General features: G+C 40.2%; 1 protein-coding gene across 2 annotated transcripts; it reads right to left on the bottom strand.

Moving 5' to 3' along the window:
• Positions 1-5,067: 5,067 nt before the first annotated feature.
• Positions 5,068-13,708, bottom strand: LOC139791185 (sulfotransferase 6B1-like). 2 transcript variants are annotated; one of them, XM_071733125.1, is made up of 6 exons: positions 13,452-13,708; positions 12,411-12,595; positions 11,307-11,433; positions 9,005-9,099; positions 7,766-7,952; positions 5,068-6,106 (listed from the first exon to the last, which is right to left on the bottom strand). In XM_071733125.1, exons 1-6 carry the CDS (start codon positions 13,594-13,596, stop codon positions 5,988-5,990), a joined length of 858 nt encoding a protein of 285 aa, XP_071589226.1. In that variant the 5' UTR covers positions 13,597-13,708; the 3' UTR covers positions 5,068-5,987. The 2 variants fall into 2 exon arrangements, with proteins under 2 accessions (XP_071589226.1, XP_071589227.1); XM_071733126.1 differs by having other exon boundaries at positions 7,766-7,853.
• Between the last annotated feature and the right edge of the window lie 491 nt (positions 13,709-14,199).

The following is a 14,199-nucleotide window of genomic DNA, read 5'->3' as shown; positions in this document are numbered from 1 at the left end:
TGAAATTATAATTTGTATTAGTGTTCTCTTAAACACAATTTCCTGTTCCCAGAAATAACTCCAAAAGAGTTTAGTTACACCCAGCAGGACTAATTACCTGAAATGTCAGTGCTCTAAGAACAATAATAAGATATGTTCAGTGGAAGAAAATCACTATTACTCACCAACTTGTTTCATAAGTGAGTTGAAAAAGTTGTCACTAATGCTCTTGTCTGAAAAGCCCTTGGATGGATAGTAGTTTTTTTTCTCTCTATTGCTCTAGGTCGGGTTTGTCTGTCCCCATTTTTGATCCTTAACTATGTTTATCTATGTGGCTGTGGTTTAATGGAACTGGAAGATGGGAGAATATTCAGGAAAATATAAAATATCGGTATTAAATAGATATATATTACATACATATATGTATGTACACACCAAATATAAAGCACCCCTATTGATTTGACTTAAGATTCCTGCAAAGTGTTTATCATGGTCTGCCTTTGGATTCATTCAATTCTGAGGGCTTAGAGGAGCTGGAGCTGCACGTGCACCAGACAGGGGATGAGTGGGTTTTATGAGTATTGGTTCCTATGTCTCTCAAGCAAGCCCAAGTCCTGACTTGCCACATCAGTTTATCAGCACCCTTGTGTCTTTGTACCCTCTCACTGTCAAAAACCCTGTGGGCTGTCTGCAGGCTGTGCTGCTTTCTGCTTCTTGTTCTTGTGTGCTTCATACGCTGCCAGTTTTTTACCTTCATGTCACTGAGCACCTTGCAGCTCATCAGAGCTGGCTCCCCAGGTTTCTTTGTGCTTGTTTAAAGAAAGCACTCATTTGATTTACAGGGGAAGCCAAGAGATGTTGGGGGCTTTCAGGGTAAAGCTGAGGGCAGTGAATAGCAATGTAGACACCAAGCTAACTGGGTCTGTGCCTTGCAGTGCATCTGTGCTGATGCCTCTGCCGAGGAGCAGGGGAACTCAAGTCTGGGCTCCTTCAATTAAGCTGCTGTCATTGGTGTCTGAGCTTGGAGAGCACACAGATATATGAGCTAGCTTTATATTACATTTCATTCACCTTCCAATGAAGTCCTGCAGTACTTGCTTTTGTGTTGTTTTAAATTGTAACGTGAGAAAATCCTTAATTCAGCCAGTAGGCAATGCTGTAGACTGATGTATTCCTCACCCTGGTTATGTAGCTAGGCAACTAATGGCAGTCTGAGCAGCACAGTGAAACCTACCTGGCTGTTAGATTAGCTCTAAGTTGTTTTCCAAGGTCACAAATGACAGCGAACAACAAACTAGAGTTACCCTATTTTTTTAGTGAAAGGCTTTGCAGGCATAAGAGGAAAATCTGCTTTTATTATTCCTAAGTGTTAAGATTTGCTTGCATGTGCATGTCATCATGTGTCCCATCATACTGTCTCTGCTGTGGCTGCTAGTGGATTCTCAGTGTTGCAAATTGGTCATTCCTGGGTACATCCTTGGAGATTCTGGCCATCAGAAATGAACGACTTCATAAGCAGGCTGTGCATCAGACCTGTCCTTAGACACTCAGAAGCAGACCTGCTCCCTTCAGACCCAAAGTCTGATTCCCCTCAGAGTCTGCTTCTGCTTTGGAGCTCTGTGCCATCCTTGGAAAATGATCGCCTTATTTTTGGGCCAGAACCTTGCAGTCAATAGATGTCAGTGAAGAACAAACATTGCTACTCCTCTTGGTGGCAGCACTGCCTTCCTTTTTACTGGCAGAAAGCCTGGATGGCTGCGGAGCCCGAACCAGATTAACATGTCTCTGGTGCTATGGCTTTGCTTTTGTCCCAGGGTGACCATTGCTCCAGATAACATTGTCCTGCAGGACCAGTTTGGAGAGAGGCTGAAAGCAGGGACACAGTGTCATTTGTGACTTCATGCTCTCCTGTCACTGGGTTTTTCACTTGAGCAGCTCTCAGGTGCTCCTCGCTCCCCCCTCTTGGGGCTGCAAGGTGCTGCTGCTCCTCTCTGCTTGGCCAAGGAGAAACCTCTTCCCTGGGAGCCCAGGAAGGGCAATGTCCCCCTGGGCACACCCACCATCTTTCCCTGTCATTTCCTACAGTTTTTTCTCTGTGGTCTGCAGGGCAGTTAAACAGATTCAGGTAAAGGAAGGGCTATCACCTATCAAAGTTAATAGAGGAAGTTACTGCAGAATTGTGTCTCATGGTTGCTTGTTCCCTGAAAGAATCTGGATTGTGGTCACCTGTGAGGTTGGAACCTGGTGGTGAAAGAGTGATGCAGTCTCTCAGTCCTTTTTTCCCCTTCCCAAACATTGTCTTTCAGGGACTGCTTTCACCCCCACACTTGATACTCTTCATTTAGGCTGGGTTCCACCTGTCCCTTCCCCACCTGGTCTTTGCAGCAAGAGTGCCCTTTTCTCCTTTTGGTCTGTGACTGTCTTTCCTCTCATCAGCTGGTCATGAAGTGAGCCTCATGGAAATTTCTCCTGGTCCTCCATGTTTACTCTTCCAGGTGACAGCTGGTTACAAGTAAACCCTTGTCTTGATCCACTGAGCATCTCTGCTCTACTTAGACCCAGTGCAGAAACCCACTGAATGATCTCCTGATCTCTATTTTCCTAGGACTTCTGCCTTTAAAGATTACCTGAACTAGCTCAGACTCCTTCCTTTTCCTGCTCTTCCTGCCTCACCACTCCAGATTCACTTCCATCTTCTACAAGATGTTCCTGGAACTATTCAGAGATTTTTATTTTTTTTTTTTCGCAAGTCACGGTTTTCCTCCAAGAAGCTTCAGACATCAGACTCTTTGTATCAAAACCAATGTGACTTAAGGTCAGGTTGCTAGGATGTTTACCTGGGCACCATTTTTTTCTCTGAGAGCTACTTTAGAAGATAGTTGGATGATGTTTTCAGGGAAAAGATCCTTGAAGCAAAGCTCAGAATTCATACATTTCTCTTAAGATTTCTGTGCCTCCAAATGATTTTGCTCTCTTTTTCTTTTGACCCAAATGCCAGCTAAGCCTGGGTAGCAAGGAAAGCAGGCTAACTTAAACCAGAGCAGGTAGAAGCCTTATGGTTAAACTTTGGTGGCATAAATGTTTAATGCTGACCTCTATAAGTCAATCTTGAGAAGAACCCTTGCTCAGGAAGGTAGACTGTCACCAAAAAGGAAAGCAGGACTGTAATCATTTACATGTAATAGACATTGCACAGGGCTTTTTTTCTCCCAAACCTAGCATCCCTGTGGTATGGGTACATTTTTGATCAGTATTATTTTTTAATTTTTAAGGATTTCTTCCTACAAAAGTTTTAACTGCCACAGGAAAAATCAGGAAAACCAGAGACAGGAAGAGACACTTTTAAAACATCTAAATATGGAAATTTTGTTAAAATTTTTAAATATCTCCATGACCTGCCAAAATAACCTATGGAGCCAGATTGACAGTTCCTGGAAAAATTCAGTTTGAGTCTGTCTGCTGCTGTTGGAGGAAGGGAGGGTGTAACAGCACAGTGGGGAGAGCAAGGCAAAAGAAGATGGAAGAAATGGTAGGCATTGCAACTGCTGGGAGAATCTTGTTGCTAGTAGGTACCATCACATAGCCCCATCCTTTAGTAAAAGTGCCCAGCCTGGCTTTCTGGACCTCTGATGTAGACAAGTTGTGCTGTGCTGGTACCTAGGGGTGGCCCTGCTGCCCTGTACTTTTACTAGCAGAAGTTACTTGCTTTCTCAGGCTCCTATTCACTGCCAAGCAGTTGCTGCATTGTGTAAACCCTGAGTAAAGCTAAACTGAACCACTTGGAGATTAAAAGTGCCGTTTAAGTATAAAGTGTTATGGTGATGAACTTTGCACTTACTACCTTATATTCTCATCCCTTCAGCCAGTTCAGGACTATATGCTTTACACCCTCATTGATCTACATGATATGTCCTCCCCCTGTTCCTTCGCATACATTTTCATATTCTAAATATTCATAGAATCATAGAATTGGCTGGGTTGGAAGGGACCTCAGAGATCATCAAGTCCAACCCTTGATCCACTACCGCTGCAGTTACCAGCCCATGGCACTGAGTGCCACATCCAGTCTCTTTTTAAATATCTCCAGGGAGGGAGAATCCACCACTTCCTGGGCAGCCCATTCCAATGCTTGATCACCCTCTCTGTAAAGAAATTCTTTCTAATGTCCAACCTTAACCTCCCCTGGCACAACTTGAGACCGTGCCCTCTTGTCTTGCTGAGGGTTGCCTGGGAAAAGAGACCAACCCCCACCTGGCTACACCCTCCTTTCAGGGAGTTGTACATATAAATACATATAAATGCTGCTTAAAGCAGTCTTCTTAACTCAGTTAATAAACTTGCTTGCAACCTTTGCTCAAGGACCCTTCAGCTTCTTTTTCGTATGGAAGGGGCTAGAAAAAGTAGGTTTTTAAGTAGAATGTTCAAACATCTTCAGTAGCCTATCTTACTAACGGACACCTGAAAGGAGACCAGTGGTGATGTGTAGCCTTTTAGAAGGAGAGAAAGATATTTTTGTTCCAGATGAGCAAAGCAACATGGACAAACTTTTGGTCTCCAAATGGATTGTTTGCAAAAAACAGTGCTTAGGGGAGCACTGTTAATTTCCTAAACACTCCATTAAACTGTGTTGAATTGGTAAATGACAAGGGGCTGCAGTCTTTCTCTCACTGATCTCTCCAGCACAAAACTTAGGAAACATTTGTGCCTATGCAAAACTGGTAGGCACTGATATCAGCTTGCACAAGCAAGGTATGAAATGAAAGGGCTCTGGGACTAGTGTGAAATATCTGACTAAAAAGAGCAATAAGAATGCTCAATGTATATAAAGCCATACTTCTTCAGCTTTTCAGAAGCAGCACACTCAGAGAATGACCTTGCTTTACAGACGTGTACTTTCAGAGCACGCAAGAGTCAAAGCAGAGTAATTGTGTTTGGCTGCATGAGTTTCTTTTTTTGTCAGCTTTTGCTATGTTTTCTTTCTGCCTTGGAACTGTATGGTTGGGGAGAACTAGTCTGGGGAAAAGAGTCCTTAAAGTAAGTCAGCCTGCAAAGCAAATAGAAGGTGAGGACCAAAAACACATCGTGGAATGAATCAGAAGAAAAATCTTCACTAGAGCAGTCCCTTGGATGTGAACACAGAGAGATGGAAAATGTCTTATCAGGGCAGAGTAAATAAATAAGTCGTGTTCAGATTAAACTGTGTCTGAGCAGCAGTTTGTTTGCTGCAGTGGAACTGCTGAGTTCTGTTACACAAGGACTATGGAGTAAAAATGGTTCTCATCAAAACACTGGAAACAAGCATTTTAGAGGAAGAAAGTCAAATGGAAAAACCCTACATTTAGAGTTCCCCAACATGTGGTGTGGAAGTTTACGTGGATTTCTATCAGTCTTAAAACACAAACACTGTGCAGTACCTAACCCAGAAATAAGTTACATTGAAGAACTACGCAGTTTTTTAAAAAGGCATTTTATAAACCCACTTCAGATCTTCAAATGTACTGCTGCAGTTTTGAACTTCAGTATCAATAACAAAGATAAGACAGGCACTGAATCATGGTAGATCAGGGGGGGAGGAAGTCTGCAGTCGATCTTTGCTCATTTTCTTATGATGTTTTTTCATCTTTTTATATATTCAGATTCTTATAGCTTTGTTTTCTGTGTTTTGTTTTGTTTTTTTAACATCTTCAGTAAAATCCCTAAATCACATCTGAGAAGTCCATTTGTATCCCCACAGAGCAAAAAAAAAAAAAAAAAAATAAATAAATGGTAAAGCAGATATGGTTGTAGAAAAATGGATCTGACACTTGACCCTGTAAAGTCATATACACCTGCCCACTGAAAACTGAGTTCAGCTCTGGCATTGTGTTAGGATTTTTCTGTTCTCAAAACCTCATGTTTGCAATCCTTTCTGTTGCATGGGTTGTAAGGTGAATGGCAGCCCCCTGTTCAGAATTTCCCACTGTTGCTCTATGTGTGTTTGTTGATAACTGGGTATTGTCCACATGGTGTCAAAATTCATAGATGAGACTTTTTGCCATTTTACTGAGTTTCATTTTCTCGTTGAATACCTCCTCAAACCTTCGGTTCTGTTTTGGAGTGAAGTGGTTCTTCCAGTCACCAACAGTGCCTAGGAGAGCAGAGGCAGGAAAAGAACAGTGAGGTTAGCAATGTACAGTGTACAAAATGATTTAAAGGCAGCCCAGTTTTGTTAATCTTGCACTTGGCACAGTTTATTAATAGATTATTAACCATAGCCTCTGCGGCAGGTCATGATCATGAGCAACTGTTTTATTGGTCTGGTGAGACTCTGGTGGGAGCAGCTGGATCATCATCCATAAAGGCTGTTAAAGCCTCAGGCTTATTTAGTGTCAACAACACCAAGTGGTATATGAAAAGCAGCAAGTTTCCCACATGGATCATCTCAGCTGAGAGGTATCTTCCTGCACCTTAGATGTATGCAGTTAATTAAAGGTCTCTACCTGTGCTCTTTCACTGTCAGTAGTGGGAAATGGCTGAAATTCATCTTAACCTAATCCTCATCAAATGAGTGGTGCCCCAAAAGCAGCAATGTCTCTCCATTTGCTAAAGAAAACAACTAAAAAAGGAGCAGAGAGTGACCTGATAGATTAATCCCACTGTCAAACCCACCTCTGATCTCTAAGGCTTTCTATGGATAAGATGTTCCACATCTTAAGTGGGCAGTAACTAATTCTGTATATGAGTGTATAACCATATACACTCATATTTAGTAGGTAAAAGTATGTATGTGTGTATGTACCTTCTGTAAACTGGCTACCAGCCTCGAGTTTGAGTAGGAACTAAAAGGAAGTGAAACTGTTATATGGATTTTTCAAATTCTTCAACATATCTTTGTCAAAATGTTCACTGACTTAGAGAAATGTGTCTGAGTTTTTTGCTTCCCTGTTTGCATTTTACTGACAGATTGTGTTTTGGCAGTTGCTTCAGCTCATTGGTAAAAACAATTAACAAAATGTACGATTTCCCTGTTTATAAATGAAAACAAGGTTTTCTAGATTGAAACAACTCTTAGTTTTAAAACTGTTGGTTATTGTGAAAAAAATAACTATGTAAAAAGGAATGTGATGGTTTTGATTTACTTATGCAAATCTGAGGACGCTTCTGAAAAGTCAGGAGCAAGAAAACAGCTCCTGCAAGTATTTTTAAGTCACATCTGAGCTCAGTACTGTTGAAGATGGGTTCGAGACTGACCAAGGTCTGAAGGCCACCTATGAGGCCATCAGGTGATTGAGTCATTCATTCTTTCGTTGTCACTGTCAGCATATTCCTTCTTCAGGAGCATTTCAGTGTGATAAGAGGCGGTAGGGAAGATAAAGGCTACTGGCAGTCTTCTTTGCTAGGAATGTGTCTGGGGTTTTCTCATTCTAGTAAACGAAGTGACCTTTGAAGGTGTTATCATAGGGAACATGTTACAAAAGACTGAGGTAGCCAATGTTGAGATAAAAAAAGGCAGATAAAGAATAATACTTCGTGAACCTTTCCTTTTAGCTCAAAAGCACCCATGAGGCAATATTAGTCTGATTGTTTGTTCTGCAGACTCCTCCATGCTACTCTTGTATAAATGTGCATTTGCAGTCAGAGAACACAAAAAGAAAGTGATTTTTAACATGGCTTCAGACTGAAGGATCCTGTCACTGCTTCCCCAGGGCTGCTTCAAAGCACCACTTCAACCTGGGAAAAACCTGGGCTGTGTCCTTCCACCAGGATTCCCACTCCTGCTGCATTAAACCCCTCCCAGGGAATTTACCTTTTCGGAAAATCAGCTTCCTGTTGGATGTCAGTGAGCAAACGGTGGAACTGGGGCTGCTGTTTTCCTTTTCTGTGTCACTTTTCATCTGTGAGAAAGAGGACTTCTTGCAGATGTCTTGGATATCGTTGTCACTTACATATAAATCCAGGAACGTACTAATTTTCTTTACGCTCTTAGAGAGATCCTGAGGTACGAGAAAAATAAAGCTTTTATATTTCTGAACTGATGATCAGACTTGTGGTTGATATGAAAATGATCCTTTTTATTATGTATCGAGTTTATCACGTTTATTTGCTTTCATGCAAAGCTAAACATGGCATTAGACTGTGTAAATGACAGGTAGAGTAAACCTCAAACCCTCATACCCATTCTTACAAAAATGAGGAAATGCTGAGTACTGGCAGTTACACTGCCAATTTTACTCCTACTCCAGGAAAAGTGTTCTCCTATCTCTCAGAATTATTTTCCTAGGAATACAGAAATACTCAAAGCTCAGCTTCTGTGTAAGTAGCTTATTTTGTTGGAGGTGCTCTATCTAGACATCCTAGAACTGATTCAGGATACGAAACAGCTTATGTTCCTTCTAGTGGTTTGGTTTTGGTGCTTGGTTTTGGGTTTTGTTTTGTTGCTTTTGTTTTCCAGAAAAGTGAACAAAACTATTTTAGTGGCAACAGTAGAAAGTGTTTTTTATTCATCTAAAAATTAATTATCTGAAAGCTAAGGTACCTTGATATTTGAGTTTTCTATGCAGTGATATCCTTTAATAAAAACTTTTTTCTACACTCTGTCCCCACCTTTGATTTTCCTCTTTTTGGGGAACACAAGCCCCATTGACCATGAGTAGTTCTGTTGTCTTATGTCACTTTTTGAAAATTTCATCTGAAATGTCAGTCATAGGAGGTTAATCTGTGACCCTCAACACATACCCTTGGTTGTTCTTCCCATAGCACCAAGAACAAGGAACTTAAAATTCTTCCTGTAGCCTGGGGAAAATCATACAGTATGTGTCTCACTCTTGTATCTGTGAAGTGCAGGTATCACAGAGTTTGGTACATCACTTGTGCATTCAGAATGAGCTCACTGTTAAAACATTCTATGCAGATATATCATATGCCCCAGGAAATATACTCACATTTTCCTTCTTTCTCCTTTTTCATTATAATTTGTTCTTTGACATTTTAATGATGTTAATTTACAAGGAATGCATTCTGAAATAAGCTCGGAGAGCATGCTTACCTTCTTCATGTCTTCATAGAACAAAAACAGGATGTTTTTGTCATTTTGATGTTCTTCCCAACTTAGAAAATGATCAAACCAGGATCCACAGACAACTGAAAAGAAAACCCACATAAAAGAGATTTATACAAACTTTATTCATAAATAACTCTGCCTGTATCTCATACTCTTAGGGGAATGATCCCTTCTTAGTGTGCACCAATAGCTAGAAATATGATCACTAGTAAGTGAAATAAAGAGTCTGCTAAATGGCTTACACTGTTTTGAACTCTATTTTTCCTAGTAGAGAAGATTCTGTATTATTTTTAAAAGTCAAAGACAAATTATGTAAAGAACCTATTATGCAAATACATAATCCAGCCAACAAGATAGATAACTTTTATATTTGACTCATACTGTTTGTTTTGTCTGAATGCTCCTTTTGCTGAGCAAGGGAGGAGAGCTAAATTTTGGCTCTTTTAAAAGCCAAAATTTGGTCCCTTCTTACTGAAAGATGATGGACTGCAGTAAAAGATAAGTTGAAAGATGAGAAGAGGCTTGGACAGAGCAATCACAGCCAGTGCTCTCCAGAACTGTGACTTTGCTTTATAACCATCCCCAGAAAAGGATACTATTGTAATGGGCATAATTTTGGTTGCAAACTTTGAGTTGAAATTAAATATTTTGCTGAATGCTCCCATCTGTAGCTGTGTCCTGTACATGAAGCAATGTCTGACTGCAAGGCATGTGTGCTCCATAGTGTATGGATAAACCCTGCTGCCCTGGTCAAGCACAGTGGGCTTGTGGCCAGCAATAACATAGAATAGGCCTGTTGGCTTCAGGGGTACAGCATACAGCCTCTGAGACTCCAGGGACAGCATCACAGTTGTCTCTGGATGTCCTCATCCTTGTTCTGAGTAAGATTAACTTTAAGAGTACCACAGGATCTTAATTACAAACTTCCAGTGTTGTACTGGGAGCAAAAATGACAACCTCTCTCTCTGCATCAGCTTTTCCATAAATTTCTGTTGTAACCACCAGTTATCTTTTTGTGCCATGCAGAAGCACACAGAAAATGAAAGGTGGTTAGTAATTTACAAATGGGAGATGCTTTTAAATTTAATTTAATCCTCTTCTCATTATCACTAGTGCACGTTCAGAGTTGATACTAAAAAAGACAAAGATGCTGTGGATCACTGTGGATCACATGTCTTAGGGCTGCTTTGAACTAGGAGCACAAACCAGAACCAACAACACAAGCCAGTAAACAAATTGACTTCTGGAGCTCTGATGTAAGCCCATTATGACAGCAATGGCACTTTTATTCCAAAGTTTTCAAGCTGATCTCCTATTGTTGCTGTTATCGTCACGATGGTTGTATAGCAGCAACACATATCCTCAAAGGAGTCATAAAACACTAAAATGGGAGTGGATACCTAGAACATGGTCCTTTTGTGGGCTCCCATGGCAACACAGCCATCCATAAAATTCTCACTCTTATCCTTGGTCTTTGGACCCTGCTACTAAGACTGTGCAGCAGCCAGAGTATGTGCAGGAGAGCTTCATGAAAGTATCAGGACTCCCTCTGAAGGGCCACCCAAGGCTGTCTTTAAGACTGGAGAATTCACAATATTCTGGAAGCAGAGCTCTCAGTGCAGCCTGGGGGCAGTCACCTCATGTGTCCCCTTGCCTGTACTTTGACATGCCAGGGATCCATGTAGAGCTCAGGCTGAGCACCCTCAAATGGAGCCCCTGCCCCAGCATCCTGCTGGCTGGGGACAGGATCTGGCTGTGGTGAGCCTGTGGTGAGCTGCCCTCACCTCTGCCTGGGAGGATGCTTCTGCACACAGATGCCTTCTCTATCACAGTTTAAACATGAATGCTTGGTGGGAAGCAGTCTGTTATTCTGGTTTGCAAGACAAGGTTGGAAATGTTTTAACAAGCAAATCCACAGCAGAATCAACAAACAGTCAGGGGGTTCAGAGTGTCTGTGGAAAGGAACAAAATCTATGGCTTGTCTGGCAGGATACGTTCTTCAAGAGATCTGTCAAAGAGCAGCAACCTGCAAAATGGAGTTTTGCTGAAATAATGCAGTCGTTCATCAAAGTGTCTCTTTGCAGAGCTGAAGATAGCATCCTACTTATTTGCTTTTGCTTAGTTTGACATTGGGATTTATACTGAGAAGCAACAAAAAAAAAACCATCTAAAGCTGTATGAATAAAGAATTCAATAGGAGGTTTTACACAGTTCACAGTTTCTTAGCTCTTTCTGTGCATAAAAAGCTAGTGTAAACTGCAAGAAAAAAATGTAACCTTGCCCTTACCATCTCCTTTTATGAACAAGTCAAAGAAGGCAGTCCAGGTATCTACAGTGGGAAGGTTTGGGTTATCTCTGTAGTAATAATACATGGAAACTGCAGTATCTTTTGGGTTTCTGCTGATGTAGATCATCTGTAAATGAACACAGTATGTTTATTAATGATTATATCATTCCTATATTTTAGAGGAGCTCTTTATGTAAATGGAGCATTTTCACAGGCAGTTTGCAATATCAACCTCCTTTTCTTTAGGATTCCTCCTTTGGTGACCATGCCATTGAAATAGAAATATGTTTATCTCTTCTTAGGCAGGAGTCAGTAGTGGTTAGTAAAGAATTCCATGTGGACAGAGGTTTGTTTGCCACAGCCAGGTAACGTTTGTGTTTTATGAAAGAGGAAGTGTTCCTTTTAACTCATGAGTCAGTATGCTGTCTCATATATCTAACAGATGAAACCATTTACTAATTACCCTTCACAGGACATCTGCAAAACATAATTTTTGGCTTTCCAATCAAGTTATCTTTGTCCCAAAAGTCTGGATCTGAATAAATCTGAAAACTGTTAATATAGAATCTGAGATCCAGAGCTTATTTTTTAAAGACCCCCCTATTAGCATGGGAGGAACTCAAAGCAGTGATCTGAATCTGCCTCCTACATTTCAGTTCTCTTCTCTTTGCCAAATAGCTCTTTTTAGGATCTTCATAAAGCTTCAGGAGCAGGGGAAGAGTATCTTCACCCTCAGAGCAGCCTAAATATACCCAGAATAACTGTTTTCTAAGCCAGTGCTCCAGCCACTAGGAAATGGGACCATGAGAACACACCCCATCACTAATTTCTGATAGAAAGATGTTGATGCTCTATTTTTTGTGGTGGCTGCCTGGCATACAAATCATCCCAAGGGGAGAAGTGGAACTGACACAGAATCCACCTCCTGTCCCAAGCCTCTGCTCGTGCTGCTTTCAACTGCTGCTCAGCTGTGACTCTAAAATTCACAGCAAACCCCTTCTGAAAACTAGAAGTCATTTAAATATTATTAAGGTTCAACAGGACAAAGTAGATTCCTAGTAGACATTTAGCATCTCTTACAGCTTATATAGCTTTTTGCCTTACCTTGCATTTTTTATTCTTAAAATTTGGAGGTAACAGGTTGTAGTCTAAGTGCGTTGGGATGATTCGCTTGGATGAGAGTTTATTCAGCTCCTCCAGTTTGGAAATGTCTCCAAATTCAATGGGAGATGTCAGTGTTACTTGAGTAGTGTAAAGCTTTGTTATAACTCCTGCAAGCCAGTGGGTGCCTGCAGAAGAGTAACATTAAGGAATAAAAGAAAAGAAAAAAAAAAAAAAAAGGAAAAACATAAAATCTATTACTGAGAAAATGTGCAAAGTGCTTGCATACAGAAAGTTTGTTAGTACACTAGTGATCTTCTAATCCTCTAAATTAAATTTCTAATCCCCTAGACTCAAGAAACTTTACATAACTAAATAATCCCACTAACTCCAATTATATAAATACTGGAAAAATTTGGGCCATAGCTGAAGTACAAAGTAACTGTCAGAAATGTTTATATTGGTCCCAAAACAATCTCATTAGACAAATTCCTTGTCAGAAAAAGGTGGCAATATTATTTTTATAATTTATTTTACAATAACCCTTTGGGTTTTTTTCCCTTGTAGTAACTTGAGTCTGTATATTTGAAAAGTACTGATTGGGCTGCTTATTTGCTGTGTGCTTCTGTGTGCAAACATGGAAGGGGGGAGGGAATAAGAAATGACTAAACCATCAGCCAAGAGCCATACTTAGTACAGCTCTTTTTAGCTTAATACAGCTCTTAATAACTTTATACAGCTCTTGACTTGCTCATAACTGAATCTAGAAAGCCTTCAGGAAAATCTTGCAAGTACAGATTTTTCTTACAAGCAAGAAACATTTATTTGCTTTCTAATATGAAAACAACTGAAATTAAAGGAACAAAATGCAGTTGAATGACCCATATTTTTTGTAATTTGAACACTGACTGACACACTGATATTCACATGCTCAAACATTCTTCCCTGTTTCTTGTACACAGCCATTTCCCAACAACTTTAAGCAGAGAACATGAAACAAACAACTGAGACTTCTTGCAACTAACAACTAAAAGTATAACTTACCAGATTTGGGATAGGAAACCAAAAGGACATCATCTTCTCTAGCATCAAAAGTATCCAAGGAATTTAAAAGTTCTGGAGAAGACCTTGTGGTAAAGGGAATCCCCTTAAAAATGTGAATGAGTTCTGCCTCGCTGGGCTTGGACATAGTTGCTTAAGTCTTGGATTCCTGCAAATCAGATTGCACTGCAACGGTGAGGATTTGAGAGTCACTTCTAAGTCAGAGGGTTTGAAGTGACAAATTGAGACTCAGGAATACAAACCTCATCCTTATATACTTTGCTACATGGCACAGAGTCCGATCAGATATTGATTTTTCCTGGTAGTTAATAAATGCAACTGAAATATTAAAGGTATCTTGATAAGTGAGTCATGAAAAAAGCATGTCATTTGTTACTCATGACAGTGAGTAATATGTAAATGAAATAATTTTTTGTTTCATTTTCCAAAATATACAACAACCTGTATTTTGAAAAGTGCAAACTGATTCCAAATGGTTGAATTCTGTAGTGCTAAGGAACCAGTTTTTTGAACATTTTCACATTTCAGCCTGAGGCATCTTAAAAGTAGAGGCACTTAGAGACACAATTATTTCTGAAGCTGTTCTATGTCCCTATAAGAGAATCACAGACAACAAAAAAATCATAGATTTAACATAGATATTTAACATTGGCTCAAATTCTTTTAACTCTTTCCACAGAATATCAAGATTCATCAAAATAAAAGTCAGTTGCAAGAAAGAGGCAGCTCT

This window comes from Heliangelus exortis, chromosome 1 (assembly GCF_036169615.1).
Source record: "Heliangelus exortis chromosome 1, bHelExo1.hap1, whole genome shotgun sequence".
Lineage (NCBI taxonomy): Eukaryota > Metazoa > Chordata > Aves > Apodiformes > Trochilidae > Heliangelus > Heliangelus exortis.
This window is presented reverse-complemented; position numbering and strand designations above follow the sequence as displayed.

What these genes read in the sequence shown, in the direction of transcription:
- LOC139791185 (XM_071733125.1), bottom strand. Translation starts at nt 13,596, where the DNA reads ATGTCCAAGCCCAGCGAGGCAGAACTCATTCACATTTTTAAGGGGATT. An exon ending in CTTGTTCATAAAAGGAGATG is followed by an intron (nt 9,100 to 11,306) that starts GTAAGGGCAAGG and finishes TTTTCTTTTCAG; the next exon opens with TTGTCTGTGGATCCTGGTTT. An exon ending in GAAGCTGATTTTCCGAAAAG is followed by an intron (nt 6,107 to 7,765) that starts GTAAATTCCCTG and finishes CTGCTCTCCTAG; the next exon opens with GCACTGTTGGTGACTGGAAG.